Below are 18278 nucleotides of genomic sequence, written 5' to 3'. Positions count from 1 at the left end.
CTATGAGACTAGACTTTCAATCCCGGGCCTGGAAAGTTTAGAACTGAGACGCCTTAAACAAGATCTAAGTATTGCCCACAAGATCATCTGCTGCAACGTCCTGTCTGTCGGCGACTACTTCAGCTTCAACCACAACAACACAAGAGCACACAATAGATTTAAACTTAATATTAAACGCTCCAAACTTGACCGTAAAAAATATGACTTCAGCAGCCAAGTTGTCGAAGCGCGGAACTCATTACCAGACTCCATAGTGTCATCCCCAAACCCCCAACACTTGACCCTTAGATTATCTACGGTTGACCTATCCAGATTCCTAAGAGGTCAGTAAGGGGCGAGTACAAGTGCACTAGAGTGCCTTCCGTCCCCTGTCCTATTCAAGTTTCAAGTTTAAGTTTCAAGTTTTATTGGATTTATATGCCGCCCCTCTCCGAAAACTCGGGGCGGCTAACAACAATCATGAAAATATACAATAAAATTCAATACTAAAAGCAAATTAGAATTTGCTCTCCTATATCTCCTATACCTTTCTTCTATTGCTATATCTCTTCTTCTATTCTTTCATTGATATGTTCTATTACTATACCTTCTTTTCTATTATTTCTTAGATATATTTTACTATGAGTATCTCCTCTATAACCTTCATCATGTATTTTACTATGTGTATATAGATATATACCCACTAAAACCCTCGTTGTGCATTGGACAAAATAAATAAATAAATGAAGAAATAATAATAACAATATTACCACTTTATACCTGGATTTTAGGTTCAAGCTTTGTCTTCAGCAAGCAAGTTTGAAGCAGAAATTAAAGCAGAACAAGATGAGCGAAAACGCGAGGAAGAGAAAAGACAGCACCGCAGAGCAGCCTTCCAAGAACTCAAGTCGGCATTTAATCCGTAGTGGAAACAATCTGTCACCAGAAATTGGTGTACAAGCTTTGTCTGTGATTAGACATTGACCTAAATGGAAACAGAAGTGATATGATGCCTCTTTTTCTTTCTTTCTTTCTTTTGTTTTCTTTTACTTTGAAGCTCCAATTTAGGTGCTGGAGGATGTGCCACCAATGGTAGCATTCAGAAATTGCAAAATGCTAGATGTAATTCCAATAGACCTCATACTCTAATAATAATTGCTTAGAAGAATTAAATGTCCTAATTGGCAGATGCTGAAACCCCTTATAAATAAACCAAATACTGGTAATTTCTTTTTTTTGTCAATCTAAGCAATCCTGCTTCAATAGTTATAAAATATTCTTCAGAATTTCTTTCTATGTAATGCTTGGCTCCACTTTATTTTCACAACAAGACCTTGCTTCTCAGATAAACTGGAATGCTCTAATTCCAAGTGCTCTGTATATTAGAAAACCAAGCTGATGGTGGTATTGGGGAGGATGAGATAAAGGAAATTTCTAGCTCTTGAATTTTTGCTGCAATCCAAAAATATTCTTATCTGAATGACAGTTACTTTTTCTCATTCCGCCGATTCAATTTCACCCCCAGGTTAGACTTAGATACCTCTCAATTTTTCCATGACGGTCATGAGAAAATGTTTAAGGGACACCACAGGCTACAGCGGGAAAGAGGAGACAGGAAATCCAAACTGCACAAGTGAAATTCCAAGTGTATTTTTCTGAATCCAAGCTGCTATTTAAGAGTGCTGAATACATATCAAGAATATAACCTTCAACCTTCAGTTTTTCCTCTTTTCTCTGTAGCAAAGCAAGAACAGTTCTGATCTTAAGTCTTCTGCCTTAGTTCTGTACTTGGTGGTCACATTCTTTTATATGGTTTGCATGGGGACCAGAATCTTTTTTCCCCCTTTCTGTTTATTTCAGATATTTTTTTAACAAATAACGAAATTTCTATCTTATGAAATTAAGGGAACAGTATAGTTTAGGGCACATTAGCTTTCCATTCTGGAAATCCTCATACTACTTATGGATCCTCATTAAGAATTAAACTCCTTTTTGCAGAGTTACCACTTTCATAAGATGGTGAAATTATTTGCCAGTTCCAACAGTTTGTTAACAAGAGAAACTAGATTTCAACTAGTTTTCAAAGCAGAACCTGTAATATAGTTCAACAAGCTTCTGTTGTATACAGAATTTCCACATGTGTACGTCTACATACCTAGAGAAGAAAAATGCTTGCTGCTTTACTAATCTTGCCATCAGATTGCAAACAAATATAGTCTCTATTTCTTTGTTTTCACGTTTAGCTTTTTATACTGTGATACTAAACTGTGAGTGCAAAATAATAATAAAAAACAGCCTGTTGAATATATCATAGTGGGTAAAAGAATTGCTAGTAATTGAAACTCTATTTGCAAATCCACAGATTATATTTGATAAAAATTGCATGTTGTAGCTAAAATATTTATGATAAATGTTTTTATACATCACAAATTTTGGGGGGGGGGGGGTTGTGTTATACTGTATATGTAAATAAATTTTTAAAAAATGGTGGAGACTAAATTTGAAATCCTGTATCAAAGTAAAGTTTGCCTCCTTTAGGGAAAATGGGTTTACATTTATGCTCTGCAAAATATGAACCAATAATTATTATCAAGATCAAAACTAACTTTTGTGGAATACCCACTAAGTCTGTTGTTTTGTCAATCACATTAAATTATTGCTATGATCACATGAATATATCTGATATGAATCCTAGAAAGGTTACTTCTTAATACTCATGAACCCAGGACTAAATTGTTCTTACTTGCTTTCCTATTTAGAATTTGACTGTAACATCAACTACTGTATTTCCAGAGTTTATAAAGTTGCTTTCACATGATCTGAATGAGTGTGTATTAGTGCAACCATGATGAAACTTTTGTTTAATGAAAGAGTCTATAACTAGCCTTCTTAATTTGGTTTACTTCAGAGGTAACAGGCATCAAAACTTCAGAGATCCTTTTGTAAAAAGCTAACAAAGAGTTTATGTTTTTGGAATTTTTTTCTTTTAAAGTCTGTGATAGGTCCTTGTTTATTGAAAATGCCTTTGAGAAAACGGAGACAGGAAGATAGTCTGTCAAAATATAAATGGGAAATTATAACACATTTCATTGAAAGATGCTTAAACTTCTTTTCTTTGAGCTCCACCTAGTGGATTATTTCTGCATTCAGTTTGAACTGCAAATACTGTATTATTTTATGTAGAAATTTGTCATAAATACCGTACCATAAATAAATGGAATGGGAGAAACAATTAGAGCAAATGAAATTCTTCTTTCTTTTTGTAAGCTGTATTTTTCTCTTGCTGAAACTTTAATTAACAAAATTAACAACAAAAGAGCCCACTGTTTAAATCTTGTTCTGTACTATGCTCATTATTCTGATTATTTAAAAACATTTACACAGTTAGTGCATGTTTGTAAAGCAGCCCCCTGCCCAGCCATTCTGCATCCATGTGCAAAAGCAGGTTGCGGCAAGAATATGTGTTTGGATCTAAAAGACAGCTCCTTGAATGTTCGGATCCTAAAAGACAGCTCTTGAATCTGGTCCAGGCACAGATAGAGACAGATCGTTAGGCTCATCCAGTACTCGGTTTCCGGGATGAGCCATTGCGCGAATGGAGTGACAGGAGCCACAGCATCTCCAAAGCAGATGACGAAGCAACCAAGAAGCGTGCTGGCAACTAGTGTCTTCCTCCTTCCATCCAAGGCATGAGCCGCATGCTTGGCCACAGCCATAGTTCCCTCTAAGCCAGGGGTAGGGAACGTTGGCTCTTCTATGACTTGTGGACTTCAACTCCCAGAATTCTCTGAACTAGAATGATTGGCTCAGGAATCCTGGGAGTTGAAGTCCACAATTCTCTGAACTAGAATGATTGGCTCAACTCCCAGAATTCTCTGAACTAGAATGATTGGCTCAGGAATCCTGGGAGTTGAAGTCCACAATTCTCTGAACTAGAATGATTGGCTCAGGAATCCTGGGAGTTGAAGTCCACAAGTTATAGAAGAGCCAACGTTCCCTACCCCTGCTCTAAGCTGAGCAGTGAGCAATCGCTCACTTAAAAATCACCATCAACTCAGAGTTTTCCAAACCTGCCCAGAAGCCGAGAGGGAAAGAGTGAGAGGGAAGGAGAGAGAGAGAGGAAGAGAGAGAAACAGATAGAAAAAAGAGAGGAAGGAAAAGAAAAAGAAAAAGAATGGGAGTAAGGAAGAGAGAAAGAAAATCAAAATCTAGTTTGAAACTAGCTCAACTATTTAAGTGGCATTTTGATATTGATAGAGTTGCCCTATTATGAGCTCACGGTTATAGACACACAGTACAGTATTTTATTTCGAAATTCTCTGAGGCAAAACAGGGTGGGTTTTTTATTTATTTGTTTGTTTGTTTATTTATTTATTTATTTATTATTTCTGTGCCGCCCAGTCCCGAAGGGACTGCTGCTCAGACACTATACTTTTCTGCCCCCCCCAAAAAAAAAATTAGAGGGAACACTGGCCACAGCAGGCCTGTTGCCTCCCCTACCAGAGGAGGCTGGGAGAAACGTGTATGTCTTGAATTTGTGCATACTGCGAAGGCCACTGAGGATGACAGACTAGCAGGGTGCTGACGATCAGATGGGAGGCCGGGCATCACAGCAACTGACATCCGGAGGCAAGAGAGAGAGAGAGAGCCACTAGAACAGTGTTTCCCAACCTTGTCAACTTGAAGATATTTGGACTTCAACTCCCAGGATTCCCCAGCCAGCGAATGCTGGCTGGGAAATTCTGGGAGTTGAAGTCCAAATATCTTCAAATTGCCAAGGTTGGGAAACACTGCACTAGAAAAGCGCCTTCCAGACCCAGCAAGTATAGGGCCGCTTTACCCCCACTCTGGAATATGGAGCAAGTCTCCACCCCCTGCTGTTGCCTTTACCTTCTGAGGCCAGGCGAGAAGTGACTGACGGGAGGGTGAGGGGAGCGGCCAGCTAGTGATGGATTCACCTGAAGGAGCCACAGCCTGGGGGTGAAAGCTGCACACAGCTTTGGAATTATGGGTTGCTGACACCCAATCTATTGCAACATCAAGTTCAAGTTTTAGGTAGAAAGGAGTATCCATTATATTCTATGTCTGTCTGTCTATCTGTATACATGATAATAATGTTGAAGTATTTCAGTAACAGACTAGGGTCATACACATCCAATCATCATTTGGTTTTGACACAACATACTAGTTGAATTCAGCTAGAAATGAATTCAAATAGCTAGAAATCTTATAAATTAATATTCATTGATTAATGCAATTATGAACTTAGGCAATATTGCTGACCTTTATCCAAACCATGGTTCAGCGGTGAGTTGCTACCTGTACGGCCTAGTTCTATGAACCAGCAGTGAGAGGCCCACCTGCCCCGGACAAGAATGTGTTTGAGCGCACACACGAACTAGTAGCGACAGGATTTGCAACCCATTACTACCATGATTACCCATGGTTTTGTCAAATTTATATGGCCACCCATCTCATAAAACAAGTGACTCTGGGCAGCATACAACAATGGTAAGTGAAATATTAACAATTATTAATAAAAGCTTTAAAACAACAAAACAGGAAAAATATATTTGAGCACAGTGTGTAAACTTTCAATAATAATAATAATAATAATAATAATAATAATAATAATAATAATAATAATTTATTGGGTTTGTATGCTGCCCCTCTCCGCAGACTCGGGGCGGCTAACAACAATAATAAACACAACATGTACAATCCAATAATAAAAACAACTAAAAACCGCTATTATAAAACCAAACATACACACAAACATACCATGCATAACTTGTAATGGCCTAGGGGGAAGAGCTATCTCAACTCCCCCATGCCTGATGGTATAAATGAGTCTTCAGTAGTTTACGAAAGACAGGGAGAGTGGGGGCAGTTCTAATCTCCTGGGGGAGTTGGTTCCAGGGGGCCGGGGCCGCCACAGAGAAGGCTCTTCCCCTGGGGCCCGCCAAACGACATTGTTTAGTCGACGGGACCCGGAGAAGGCCAATTCTGTGGGATCTTATGGGTCGCTGGGATTCGTGCAGTAGCAGGCGGTTCCGGAGGTAATCTGGTCCATTGCCATGTAGGGCTTTAAAGGGCATAACCAACACTTTGAATTGTGACCGGAAACTGATCGGCAGCCAATGCAAGCCACGGAGTGTTGAAGAAACGTGGGCGAATCTTAATTGAATCTTAATTAACTACAAATGTTCATAATTTTGAATATTCCTGATTTTCCTACCATATCTCTCTGAGTCTATTTACTCCCTTTGCAGCCCAAAGTACAGAAAAGACTACAGAGGACAGAAAAGCCACTCTTAATATGCAAACAAGAAGCAACTTGGCAAATGGCATACTAGAAAATAAAGAGATAGAGCTGTAACCCCAGTATTAACACCGGTATCTGTAAAGAGGGAGCAACCTGGCAAGCGATAGGAAAGAGTAAGGTGCGATGGGCAAATTGGGTGTGTAACCAAGTGTGGGGAATTTGAGTTCCTGACTCCATCTGTCCTGAAATAAAATTACAGGCTGTTCTTGCTTGAAGACAGAAACTAAGCAAGAACAACTAGATAGACATTTTGCTGGGATGGATGACCAACATTCCAATTGAACCTTATAATTTGCAGCTGCCCTGTGTGATTACAATCCTAGGTTTAGAAAGGGTAGAACTACAGTCCTCTTAAAGAGCCCATAAAACCATCTGCTACAATGTCCTTCCTTGTCAATGACTACTTCAGCTTCAACCACAACAACACAAGAGCACACAACGGGTGCAAACAAAGTAAACGGCTCTAAACTCAGCTGCAGGAAATACAACTTTAGTAACCAAGTAGCTGATGCATGGAACTCACTACCAGATTGTAGTATCATCTCCTAACCTCCAGAACTTTACCTTTAGATTATTCATCGTTGACCTCTCCTGATTCCTAAGAGGTCAGTAAGGGGTGTGCATAAATGCACCAGAGCGCCTTCCGTCCCCTGTCCTAATGTTTCTCTCTTACTAGTATTATGTATGTAAATATTACACTGTATCTTTGTATACCACCAATATGTACATGGCAAAACAAACAAATAAATTACTGAGATGTTTTTGGAAGTATCTGATGGTCTTTGCTGTTGTAATCTGAGTTTTCCAATACAACAAATCCTTTGTGGTGCGTTGAAAACAAACTACCTTACATGAAGTTTACAATGAAAAATAAATCCTAGCACAACGTTATATAGATATATATATATTTAAAACTACCAGATATACGCCACTTTCGTTTTTTTTAACAGCCCGATAGGCTAGGAGGAATAAAATTACAGATTTTAAAAAACGCGACAGAGCAAGGCATTCCCTCTTCAATATGATCACATCGATAAACCAGTCGGTTTTCTTTGCTTTGGCGTAGTGTATTATGTGAACCAGGCCTCTACGAAGCTAAGTCACCGCTTATAATGAGCTTTATAGTTACTTATATGGACAATCTACATCAGGGGGTCTTCAACCTTGGCCACTTTAAGACTTGTGGACTTCAACTCCCAGAATTCCTCAGCCAGCAAAGCTCCCAGAATTCCTCAGCCAGCAAAGTAAAGCTGGCTGAGGAATTCTGGGAGTTGAAGTCCACAAGTCTTAAAGTGGCCAAGGTTGGAGACCCCCTGATATATAGCGCCGCATCAGCAGGCTTTTCCTTCTTCCTCGAGGCGCTTCCTCTTACCCAGCTTTCCGAGAGAGGGCGGGGCCACGGCAGTGAGGTCACATGACCTTGCGTGGTAGCGCGGTAGCCATCTTGTGTTGTCGGTGCTGAGGTTTGGCTTTGGATCCGAGAGGCTCTCCGTCCGCGACCTCAGGTAAACCGGCTGTTGGTGAGGCTCGCCTCACCTCTTTCAGACGCGGCTCCTTGCTGAGGCGTTTAGTTTTCTTTCCCCGGTCTGTGCTTGACTCACTGCCACGGGGTTTCGGGGGGTTTTTTGGCCCGAACACGCCTAGGCCTTTCGCTGAGCACCGGCTTCCCATATGTCTGGTATCCGAGGAAGCGCCCGGAGACGAGCGAAACGGGCTTGAGAAATGGCGTTGGGGTTTATTTAGCTGTGGCAGAGGAGTGACATAGACATTTTGCAGGGTCCGGGTGAGCGAAACGAAGCTTCGGTGTGAGGGGAAGGCTCACTTGGCTCTGACAGATCCCCAAGCTCTTCTCCCTCTCCATGCGGCATATCGACAATATTTCTGAGTCTGGCTGGGTGGGTGGATGAAACTCTGGACTCTGCCTTCACGGAGAAGCGTGTTTATATTCCCAATTGCTGTGTATCCTCCCTTTTAACTCGTGTTATTTTCCTTCCGTACGGAATTGGGTCTCTCTCTCTATATATTATACTTACTTTTCTTCAGTATGGGATTGGGTCTCTCTCTCTCTATACACACACACATAGACACACATATATTATAGACTTACTTTTCTTCACTACAGGATTGGGTCTATACAACACGCACACACACACACATTATAGACTTATAGATTTACTTTATAGACTTACTTTTCTTCAGTACGGGATTGAGTCTATACACACACACACACATACACTCACACATAGACTTACTTTTCTTCAGTATGGGATTGGGTCTCTCTCTATATATACACACACACACATAGACACACATATATTATAGACTTACTTTTCTTCAGTACAGGATTGGGTCTATACAACACACACACACATACACATTATAGACTTACTTTATAGACTTACTTTTCTTCAGTATGGGATTGGGTCTATACATACACACACACTCACACATTATAGACTTATTTTTCTTCAGTACGGAATTGGGTATACATATTGGACACAAAATGTAACCCTTCCCTGGTACAGAGCTGAAAGGATTGGATACTGTAGCCTAGAGATTAATTCTCTGCATTACAAGGCAAAAGGTTGCAGGTTCAAGTCCCAGTGAGGGTATGGCTAGCTGATGAGGTCAAAATAAGGCCGAAATAGATCTATCCTAGTCTCCCTTAATTTTCAAATTCAACAAAAACATATGACACACACACACACACACACACATATATATATATATAATAGACTTACGTACAGGATTGTGTATGTGTGTGTGTGTGTGTGTATATATATGTCACATGTTTTTGCTGCCACGCCCATTAAGCCACACCGCACCCCCTAAACAATGCCCACAGAACCAGTAGTAAAAAAGTTTGGATTTCACCACTGGTTGGGTTTACACAAAATCATGTACTATAGCTTACAAATCTCAGTGAATGGATTCACCCAATACACTAAGATAGAAAAAAAGCAAATTATGTTACAGTATGTGAACTTAGTCAGCTGTGAATTGGCAGCAAGATGTAGGTGTAAAATCATTATTGATTGAATAGGTATGAAGACTGTTGGCCCACTTTTCGATAGAAACTGGTAGACCTGAGTTATAGTTCCACCATAGGCATGGAAAACTGGCTGGATGACTTTGGGGTAGTCACATTGTCTCAGCCTGACCACCTTTACAGCCTTGTTAGGAAAATGGGAAGGATATTATGTATGTTTGCTTCCTTTGTTTACATAAAAAGTAATACTGTATAGGCAAATAAAAATCTGGTAAATGATCTCCACTCTGTTGAAGATAAATTGAATGAAGTTACTAATTTGATTGTGTTGTTGCTGTTATGGGGGTGGGTAGATGGGTGGGGTTTAAAGATTTTTTATCATATGGTAGATTTTTAAAAATTTTGAAAGCTGCCAAGAATTATCCATGTGTGAGTTGGGTGGCTGTATTTGTTTAATAAATAACAGCAATTGATTTATTATCTCAATAATAGTAGTGCACTAACTATACTGAAGGCGCTTACAGGGAATTTGCCACAAAGACATAGCAGCACTGATTGTTGAAATAATTCCATCTTTGATTAAATAATGATCAAGAATATGACATAGGAAAACAAATAGGTTTGGAAGATAGGGTATCAATGCAATTCCGGGAAACAGTATGACTAAATGTGGTTGAACAGTGAGAGAACTATATGGTTTTTAAAACATGGAGGAATTAGTTCCTTTTTAATGTAAAGTATGTGAGATAAGTGCAAAGCTAGCTCTCTGTGACATTTTTCTCACATTGTAGTTGCAGATGTATGAAATATTTAGCTACATGTGTGGAGACTGTTAAACCATAGTATAGTGTGTAGATATGTGAATGAACTTTGTTATTTTTTACTAGTGCTATAAGGAAAAGTTTAGAAGTACAGTATTTTCTGTTTCAGTTTATCACAGATTGCTGTGTCATGATTTGGAATTGAGGTGAGCTTTAGCTGTAATATAATTGAACTGAGCAAATTTAGAAACCATGGTTAGAAGTTAGCATTTTAAACTGAATGGTGTGAACAAAATAATTTCAGGTTTATTTTTAGATTGTATTATTTCCTGTTCAATCTATTTAAAATACCTTTTTACTTTTGTTTCATAATCTTCAGTGTTAAAGGCTACAGCAAACTTTCAAGTTATTATGCTTTTATCATAAAGTAGAAGATGGCAACAGTTGACTTGTAGGCCAAATGTCTATTGATACAAAATGGTGTCTAAGACTTTCCTTAATGAGGGAAGGGTAAGAGTCAAGAACATATTCCAAAGTGTGGTGGTTGAGAAGGCCTTCTCCTTGACCTAAACCATGCTTAAGCAGAGCATGTCAGGTTCCATAGGGTTTGGGAAAGGAAAACTCAGCACGCAAAATTAGTAACCAAGTTTGTTTATCCCAACATCGGTACTAACTGACCACCTTAAAGTTTTACAGAAAGGAAACTTGGTTGGCATGGTGGCCTTGATATATCCCAGTACTCTTCCAGCAAAAAAGCTTTAACTCTGTAATACTTGACAAATCCAAATAACTGGATTTTTAATTTTTTAAAAAATTATTTATCCTGAAGGGAATTTGAATAGCGTGGTGGCCTAGTGTTGGCAGTTGTTTTTCTCCTAGAGCCCAAAGAAAAAATACCTTCTGCAAACTTGTAGACATCAGGAATTTAGTAAAATGCTTAGTGAAATACTTTTAGCTTTCCACATAAACTACTACACTGTAGATTTTAATATTACTAACATTACTACTACTACTAACATTACTAATATACTACTCAAAAAATAAAGGGAACACTCAAATAACACATCCTAGATCTGAATGAATTAAATATTCTCAATGAATACTTTGTTCTGTACAAAGTTGAATCTGCACAACAGCATGCGAAATGGATTGTCAATCAATGTTGCTTCCTAAGTGGACAGTTTGATTTCACAGAAGTTTGATTTACTTGGAGTTATATTGTGTTGTTTAAGTGTTCCCTTTATTTTTTTGAGCAGTGTATATTGGATTGTTTATGAAGACTAAGCAGCATTCAGTCTTCAACCCAATATATAATATATATATATAATATATAATCCATTGCTACAAACCTTCAGATTCCAAAAGCATAGCTAACATTCTTCAAATTGTTATTATTTTCCAGAAATCTGTTGATGCTAAATACTTCTTAATAGAACCTCATATTCCATGTAGTCAAAATTGTGATGTTTGCAAGAATACATCAAGCTTGTCCACAGCCACCTATATAAAATTGTTAATATCTTTTTGACTATACCCTCAAATATTCTTAGGTTCTTAATGAACACTGTTTCATATCAATTAAGCATACTCCATAGTTTATTCATTTATCTGCTTTATACAAAAATATGAATTACAATAATTGAACTTATTAATTACATAATCTGTGATCTATGTCAGTAAACATGCTTGAGCCTATTACAGAACTGCACACAAGCATGTCCATCTGTGAATGTAAGCATTTAAGAGTTTTTCCTTTGTTCATAAAATAATCAGTGTAATAAACTATAGTGACCTAACAAAGCTAGAGATGATTGCAAGGATTAATAGTCTTAACTAATAATGCTGTCGTGTAATGACTCATCTTGAAAGCCTTAAGACTCTTCATTCTCATACACTCATTCACTTTACCTGGTTGTGCATAATTTCCTAAACATAATTCTAACTATTGCCTGCTTGTAAAAAAGTGAAACTTTGTTTTTCCTGCAAAGTATTGATAATCCAAAAAAATAAATAAAATCTTTCAGTTCGATACCAGATGTCTCTTCCAGTTTGATACCATATGCCATTATATTGTATATAAAAGATATATGTACAGCAGCATATATCTTTTAAAACACTTTATCAATTTTGCTGTAAGGACTATAGATTTAGAGATAGAAAACAAGGAAAAAAGTATTCTGAACCAAAGGTGTAATAATATATTATTTAATAAAGTACCAGTGTAGCAGAATACTTTTTACAAACGTGCATACTTTTTACAACCATGTACATTTTTTACAAACTTCAAACATGACAGCTTTAAGACTAGTGAACTTCAACTCCCAAAATTCCTCCTCCAGTCATGCTAGATGGGGTAATTAGAAGGGAAAAACAGCCTCATTTTTTCAAACAATGGGCTGTTTTTCAGCTGTTTCCCCCCACAAAAATTGGGTAATCTATGGGAAATCTGCAGGGAGTTCCTGGGTGCCGGGGAATGGCAAATATGCCCTGCTTTTGTGAAAAACAGGCCCTTTTTTGTCCATTTTTTCACAAAAATGGAAGCATTTTTGCCTTTCCCCCAGTCCCCAGAAGGTCTTTACAGGCTCCCCAGACCCTTTGCCCATCCCATTTTTGCAAAAAAAAAAAAATGGGTGAAAAAAAGAGCCAAATTTTCACAAAAAATATCATTTTTGCCATCCCTCAGCACCCAAGAGCTCTCTGCAGGTGGTGGTGGGGGCTTCGGGACAGCAAAAATGGCTGCATTCAGTGTATAAGATGCACCAACATTTCCACCCTCTTTTGGGGGGGGGGGAAATCTTATACTCAAAAAAATACAGTATCCATAGAACAGCCAAGCAATCCAGTAGACCCTGGATACCCTGCAACAGTGATGGTGAACCTTTTTTCCCCTCAGATGCTGAAAGAACATGAGTACGTACTATTGCACATGCGTAAGTGCCAACACCAATAATTCAATGCCTGGGGAGGGCGAAAACAGCTTCCCCCGCCCCCTACCTATTCCCCAACTTCTGGTGGGCCCAGTAGGTTTGTATTTTGCCCTCCCCAGGCCCCAGAGGTTTCCCTGGAGCCCAGGGGAGGGGGAAAATGCCCCCATCCCCCACCCCATTGGCTTTATGGAAGCCAAAAATGCCCTCCCAGACCCTCTGTGCAAGCCAAAAATCAGGTGGCTGGCACACACATGCATGTTGGAAGTTAGCTAGGGCAACGGCTCGCGTGCCAGCAGATAATGGCCCCAGATTTAGCCCGGACTGAAAACAACCCCAATAATAAATATAAAATGGGGGCCCAACAAATTCAATAATCCCAGGAAGAAAACCAGGTTTTAAGGGTTTTCTGGAAGCCAAGGAGAGTGGATTCCTACCACTCCTTCCTCTGGTAAAATGCTATTCAGTGACAGAGAAGCCATACTTCCTTGGTCTCAAAACATGGCAGCATTTCATAGAAGAGACTTGCCTGAACATACTGGGCAGGCAACAATGAGAGATAGGCGGTCCCTCAGACAACCACGCTATATGCCTTGGGGGCTTCACAATTAACAACCAGAATTTTGTATTGTAATCCAAAGCCAACTAGCAACTAATGCAGCAACAGTGACATATGGGCATAGTGAGAAACCCCTGTTACTGTTCGCACCTCTGGAATTTTGAACAGACTAGATGATCTTCTAGGATAGCCCCATGTAGAGTGTGTTGCACTAGCTATCCCAATCTTCAGGTGACTGGTTGAAGAATCTTTCCAAGAGAAAATAAACAGTTTATTAAAAGGAAAATAAATGATTTAGTGTCTTTATGTGTCTTTACACGCACACTTTAAAAAATCATCTTGATTTAACTTTCCGGGCTACATACTCTTTAATATTTTTGGAGGGTTTAACATTTTACAGGGATGTTAATTCTGTTAGAGCCTTAATACTGTATATGCATTTTCTTTCACTTCTTCCAAAAGGAAAGAAAATTTTCAGCAGGAAATTGCCCAACTGTTAAGCAATTTGCTTCTGTATTTTGATATTACAATATCATATGGCTCCAAGGGATGCAGAAGTGACCGGGTGACTACATGAAGTTACAGTTGTCCACGGCTAGTTTAGATTAATATCCTGAGCTCTATAAATTATTTTTGAAAATATCCTCAGTTATTTAAAAAAACAGCAGACAATATTTTCTTTTTTGCTTTTGCAGAGAATGTATGTTATATTTTCTTAACAATTTCAGAAGGAAGCTATGAGCAAGGTTTATTTAAAAACGTGTATACAGTATACTGTACCGGCGTTTTGTATCATACAAATTTGACTACACCTGTTTGATTCTTTAATAAATGATAGCTCCTTCCATGGTTCATTGGATATGGTCAAAACAAAATGTTTAGCTTTTCCGTAATAACAAGAAGTAGAAACTAAAAAAAACCCCATGGTTTCTAACTTAGGCTTGTTAAGAGAATCAAATGTTTCATTAGTAATAATTCACTTTAATTCAGAGGTAGTTCAGTAATTGAGACTCCCCCCCCACTCCCAAATTGAACAACTTTGTGAATAATTACAATATTGAAAGAAAATTCTTTTAGATGATATGAATGTATGTGTGGGAAGCAGATGAGAATATGGGGGAAACTGTTCACTTAACAGTGTTATTTACTAACAACTGCAGTGATACATTTAACAACTGTGTCAAGACAAGTCATAAAATGAGACAAAACTTAGCAATGGAAATTTTGGGCTCAATTGTAGTTTGAGGAAATTTTGTGGTTCAAGTCAAGGACTATCATATTCCATTTTATGAAGATAAATGGAGCAAAGATGAATGCAAAAACTGGGGGTGAAAATATTTGAGAAATGCCAATGAGCAAAATTTGGAAAGATTTCCAACATAGGTTTTTTTTGCTTTTTATTGGCATTGAAAAAGGTATCAGTGATTGTGGAAAATGCATGGCATGTTTAAATAAATCAGAATAGTAAATATGCTTGAAATATGGTACGATTTATGTAAATATAAAGTTGGAAGTTGGTTGCCGAATGAGAGAAATATGTGATGAAACTAAAGCATGCACAGGAATAAATAGAATGGCTCAAGATTGAGCATGGAATAAGCATACAGTATATTGCTGTCCCTTTGGAAAAGCATGGATATAAAAATGAATATATAAGAAAAGTTGGTGGTAATATTAGAATTGTACTGGTGTTGGGGACTTGAACATATGTGTACTTTACTATACAGTAGTATGTTGTTGGCTGAGAAGTTAATGTTTTATAGTAGATGTTTAGCAAAAAAACAGATTCTCAGTTCATGTCCTTGACCATGAGTGCACATTTGAATTTAAATAAAAATGGTGAAAAATTAAAGGAGTGTAATTTTTATATTTTTGTAGGATGCTTATTATATAGGAAGGCATGGATGGAGAAATTTTAAGGTGGACAAATGCTGATAGAAATGTAGTGGGTGGTATGTTGTCTATTTCAAGGAGTAATGAAGAAATGAAAACAGCTGTTAATAAGAGCATGCTTCTGTCATCTAATTAAATGAAAGTATTAATTGTGTATGCCAAGAGAAACATAAAAGTAAGTGGAATGTCATACTTAAGAGTATACAGTATGTGATAATAAAGAAAGAGATGGAGTCAGGAATATATAGGTGATGAATGTGGGTGCTGTTAATGGGTGAATAGTGCAGTCAGGCTGTAGGGAAAGTGAGTAGAATGCTTGGCTGCATAGCTAGAGGTATAACAAGCAGGGATTGTGATCCCGCTATATAGAGCGCTGGTGAGACCACATTTGGAATACTGTGTTCAGTTCTGGAGACCTCACCTACAAAAAGATATTGATAAAATTGAACGGGTCCAAAGACGGGCTACAAGAATGGTGGAAGGTCTAAGTATAAAACTTATCAGGAAAGACTTCATGAACTCAATCTGTATAGTCTGGAGGACAGAAGGGAAAGGAGGGACATGATCGAAACATTTAAATATGTTAAAGGGTTAAATTAGGTTCAGGAGGGAAGTGTTTTTAATAGGAAAGTGAACACAAGAACAAGGGGGCACAATCTGAGGTTAGCTGGTGGAAAGATCAGAAGTAACGTAAACAAATATTATTTTACTGAAAGTAGTAGATTCTTGGAACAAACGTCCAGCAGACGTGGTTGGTAAATCCACAGTAACTGAATTTAAACATGCCTGGGATAAACATATATCCATCCTAAGATAAAATACAGGAAATAGTATAAGGGCAGACTAGATGGACCATGAGGTCTTTTTCTGCCGTCAATCTTCTATGCTTCCATGTTTCTAATATACAGTATATGGATTGAATAATGAACTTAGTGACCAATATGAAATAAATGTGTTTTTTTTAATTATTAGATTTGTTTTTACATTGTCTCTATTATTGCTGTGAGCTGCCGCGAATCTACGGAGAGGGGCGGCATACAAATTAAATAAATAAATAAATAAATACATACATACATAATACATACATACATACATACATACATACATACATACATACATTGAGATGGTTTTGTAACATAAACATAATGAATGAGGATTGTATTGCCAAAAAGTGTATCTAAGAAGACTGAAAGGGTCTAGAGCAGTAATGGCGAATCTTTTTGCACTGAGTGCCCAAACCGGAATGTGTGTGTACCACAGCCCTGGAAACTGTGCAGCAGCCACCTGGTCTTTGGGCTTTTGGTGTGCGCACCAGGATGGGTTCTAACTTACCTTGCCACTAGTTTGCTTCCTCCTGTGCCGTGTGGCCATGCGCACATTGTACCCTATGTGGCTGCATGCATGCGCAGTGCTGAAAACTTGGCTTATGCGCAGAAGCAAATACAACCAAAAAATAGCAAAAAAAGGCAAAAACAAGACAAGTTTAAAGACCCATGGGTTAGGGTTAGAAGTGCAAGGGTCTTCAAACCTGGCAAGATTAAGGCTTGTGGACTTTAACTCCCATTCCTGAGGTAGCATGGCTGGTGCAGGAATTCTGGGAGTTGATGATGGGCATACAGTTGATGAGGAATCCAGTTTTGAAGGATTTTAACTCTTAGGTTTTAGCTTGGTTGCTGATTGAGCTACTTTTTTTACTTTTTACTTTATTGTTAATACCAGATTGCTTTTGTTTACCCTCTTTTAAATTTACAGAGCTAGTTTACTGGTTTTCTTTAAAATAAATAATCTAAAACATTTAATCTACTGATGTCTCAATTAATGTAATTTTATTAGTTTCCATTTTTATAAGTTACCAGTAGCCACTACATTTTCTAACCTCGGCTTATACTCGGGTCAATAGGTTTTCCCAGTTTTTGTGGCAAAAACTGGTGCCTCGGCTTATACTCGGGTCGGCTTATACTCGAGTATATACGGTAGTTATTTCGCACTTCCAGAGTATTTTAAAATGTATCACCAACCTTTTATTAATGCTATTCTTACTTTCTGTGGATATTAATGTAATCTCCTATATAGATAAGTCTTCATCTTTTTGCAGTCTCTCTCTCTCTCTGGTATTGAAAAGTGTCCTATCTTGCTGCCTCCCTAGGTCACAATGATAGGTCTGTTAGTTTCTGTTTAATAATACTTATACTTGAGAAATTTAATTGTAGATTTTATTTTTTTATAAAGTTAAATGGAGCTGTACCTTAACTTTCTAAGTATGGTGTTTTCCCTTCCCCTCCCTATCTCCCCCTCTTTTTCCCTCTCCTTTCCATGCGCGTCTCATTAGTACCTATTGCGATGTTTTCTGAGTGAGTTAAAAGAGAGGCATGTGTGTTAGCAAGGCACAGTTGCTAGGGGAGTGTTTTAGTGTCCTCCTGTTTTAAGAAGTCTCCAAACTCATGTTAGTGTAGATTTGTAGAAGAATATAAGTGTAAGCATTCACTCAAAGCAACATAACAATTGAAATATTCTTCAACTGTGTTGTATTCTTTTCTCATTGAATGTTTTTGCTCCTTTGTTTGGATATAATTTGCCACCGAGAGGGACAGATTAAAAGACTATTCCTGCCTTTGTATCATTACACTGATCCATGGGAGAAAGATATTTTAGTGCAATATAGCCCATCATATGCAGAAGCAGGAACTATGTTTTTGTAGTTGGCTTGTGATTGGTTGGGACTTGCATGATTTCTTCATGCTTATAGCCACTAATGTCATCTATATGGACTTTAAATTTAGTCAAGGTTCATCTCATCACTTTGGATATATTTTTTTTCTTTGAATGATTTTTTTTAAAGATCCAGGGC

The 18278-nt window shown here is 38.1% G+C and overlaps 2 protein-coding genes across 3 annotated transcripts in view; both read left to right on the top strand.

Annotated features, from left to right (window-relative positions):
- Positions 1–3211, top strand: part of EFHD1 (EF-hand domain family member D1) — a 54188-nt gene extending 50977 nt beyond the window's left edge. Inside the window, exon 4 of the mRNA XM_070753060.1 lies at positions 771–3211. Coding sequence (XP_070609161.1) covers positions 771–905 — 135 coding nt within the window. The 3' untranslated portion in view covers positions 906–3211. The remainder of the gene's footprint in view (positions 1–770) is intronic.
- A 4442-nt stretch (positions 3212–7653) lies between these two features.
- The window catches only part of GIGYF2 (GRB10 interacting GYF protein 2), a 114484-nt gene continuing 103859 nt past the window's right edge, over positions 7654–18278 (top strand). The window contains exon 1 of one of the 2 annotated variants that reach the window (XM_070753041.1): positions 7654–7809. The gene's annotated coding sequence lies outside the window, so the exon portion shown is untranslated. The remainder of the gene's footprint in view (positions 7810–18278) is intronic. The other variant, XM_070753040.1, reaches the window with a different exon arrangement.

This window comes from Erythrolamprus reginae, chromosome 5 (genome assembly GCF_031021105.1).
Source record: "Erythrolamprus reginae isolate rEryReg1 chromosome 5, rEryReg1.hap1, whole genome shotgun sequence".
Classification (NCBI taxonomy): Eukaryota; Metazoa; Chordata; class Lepidosauria; order Squamata; family Dipsadidae; genus Erythrolamprus; species Erythrolamprus reginae.
This window is presented reverse-complemented; position numbering and strand designations above follow the sequence as displayed.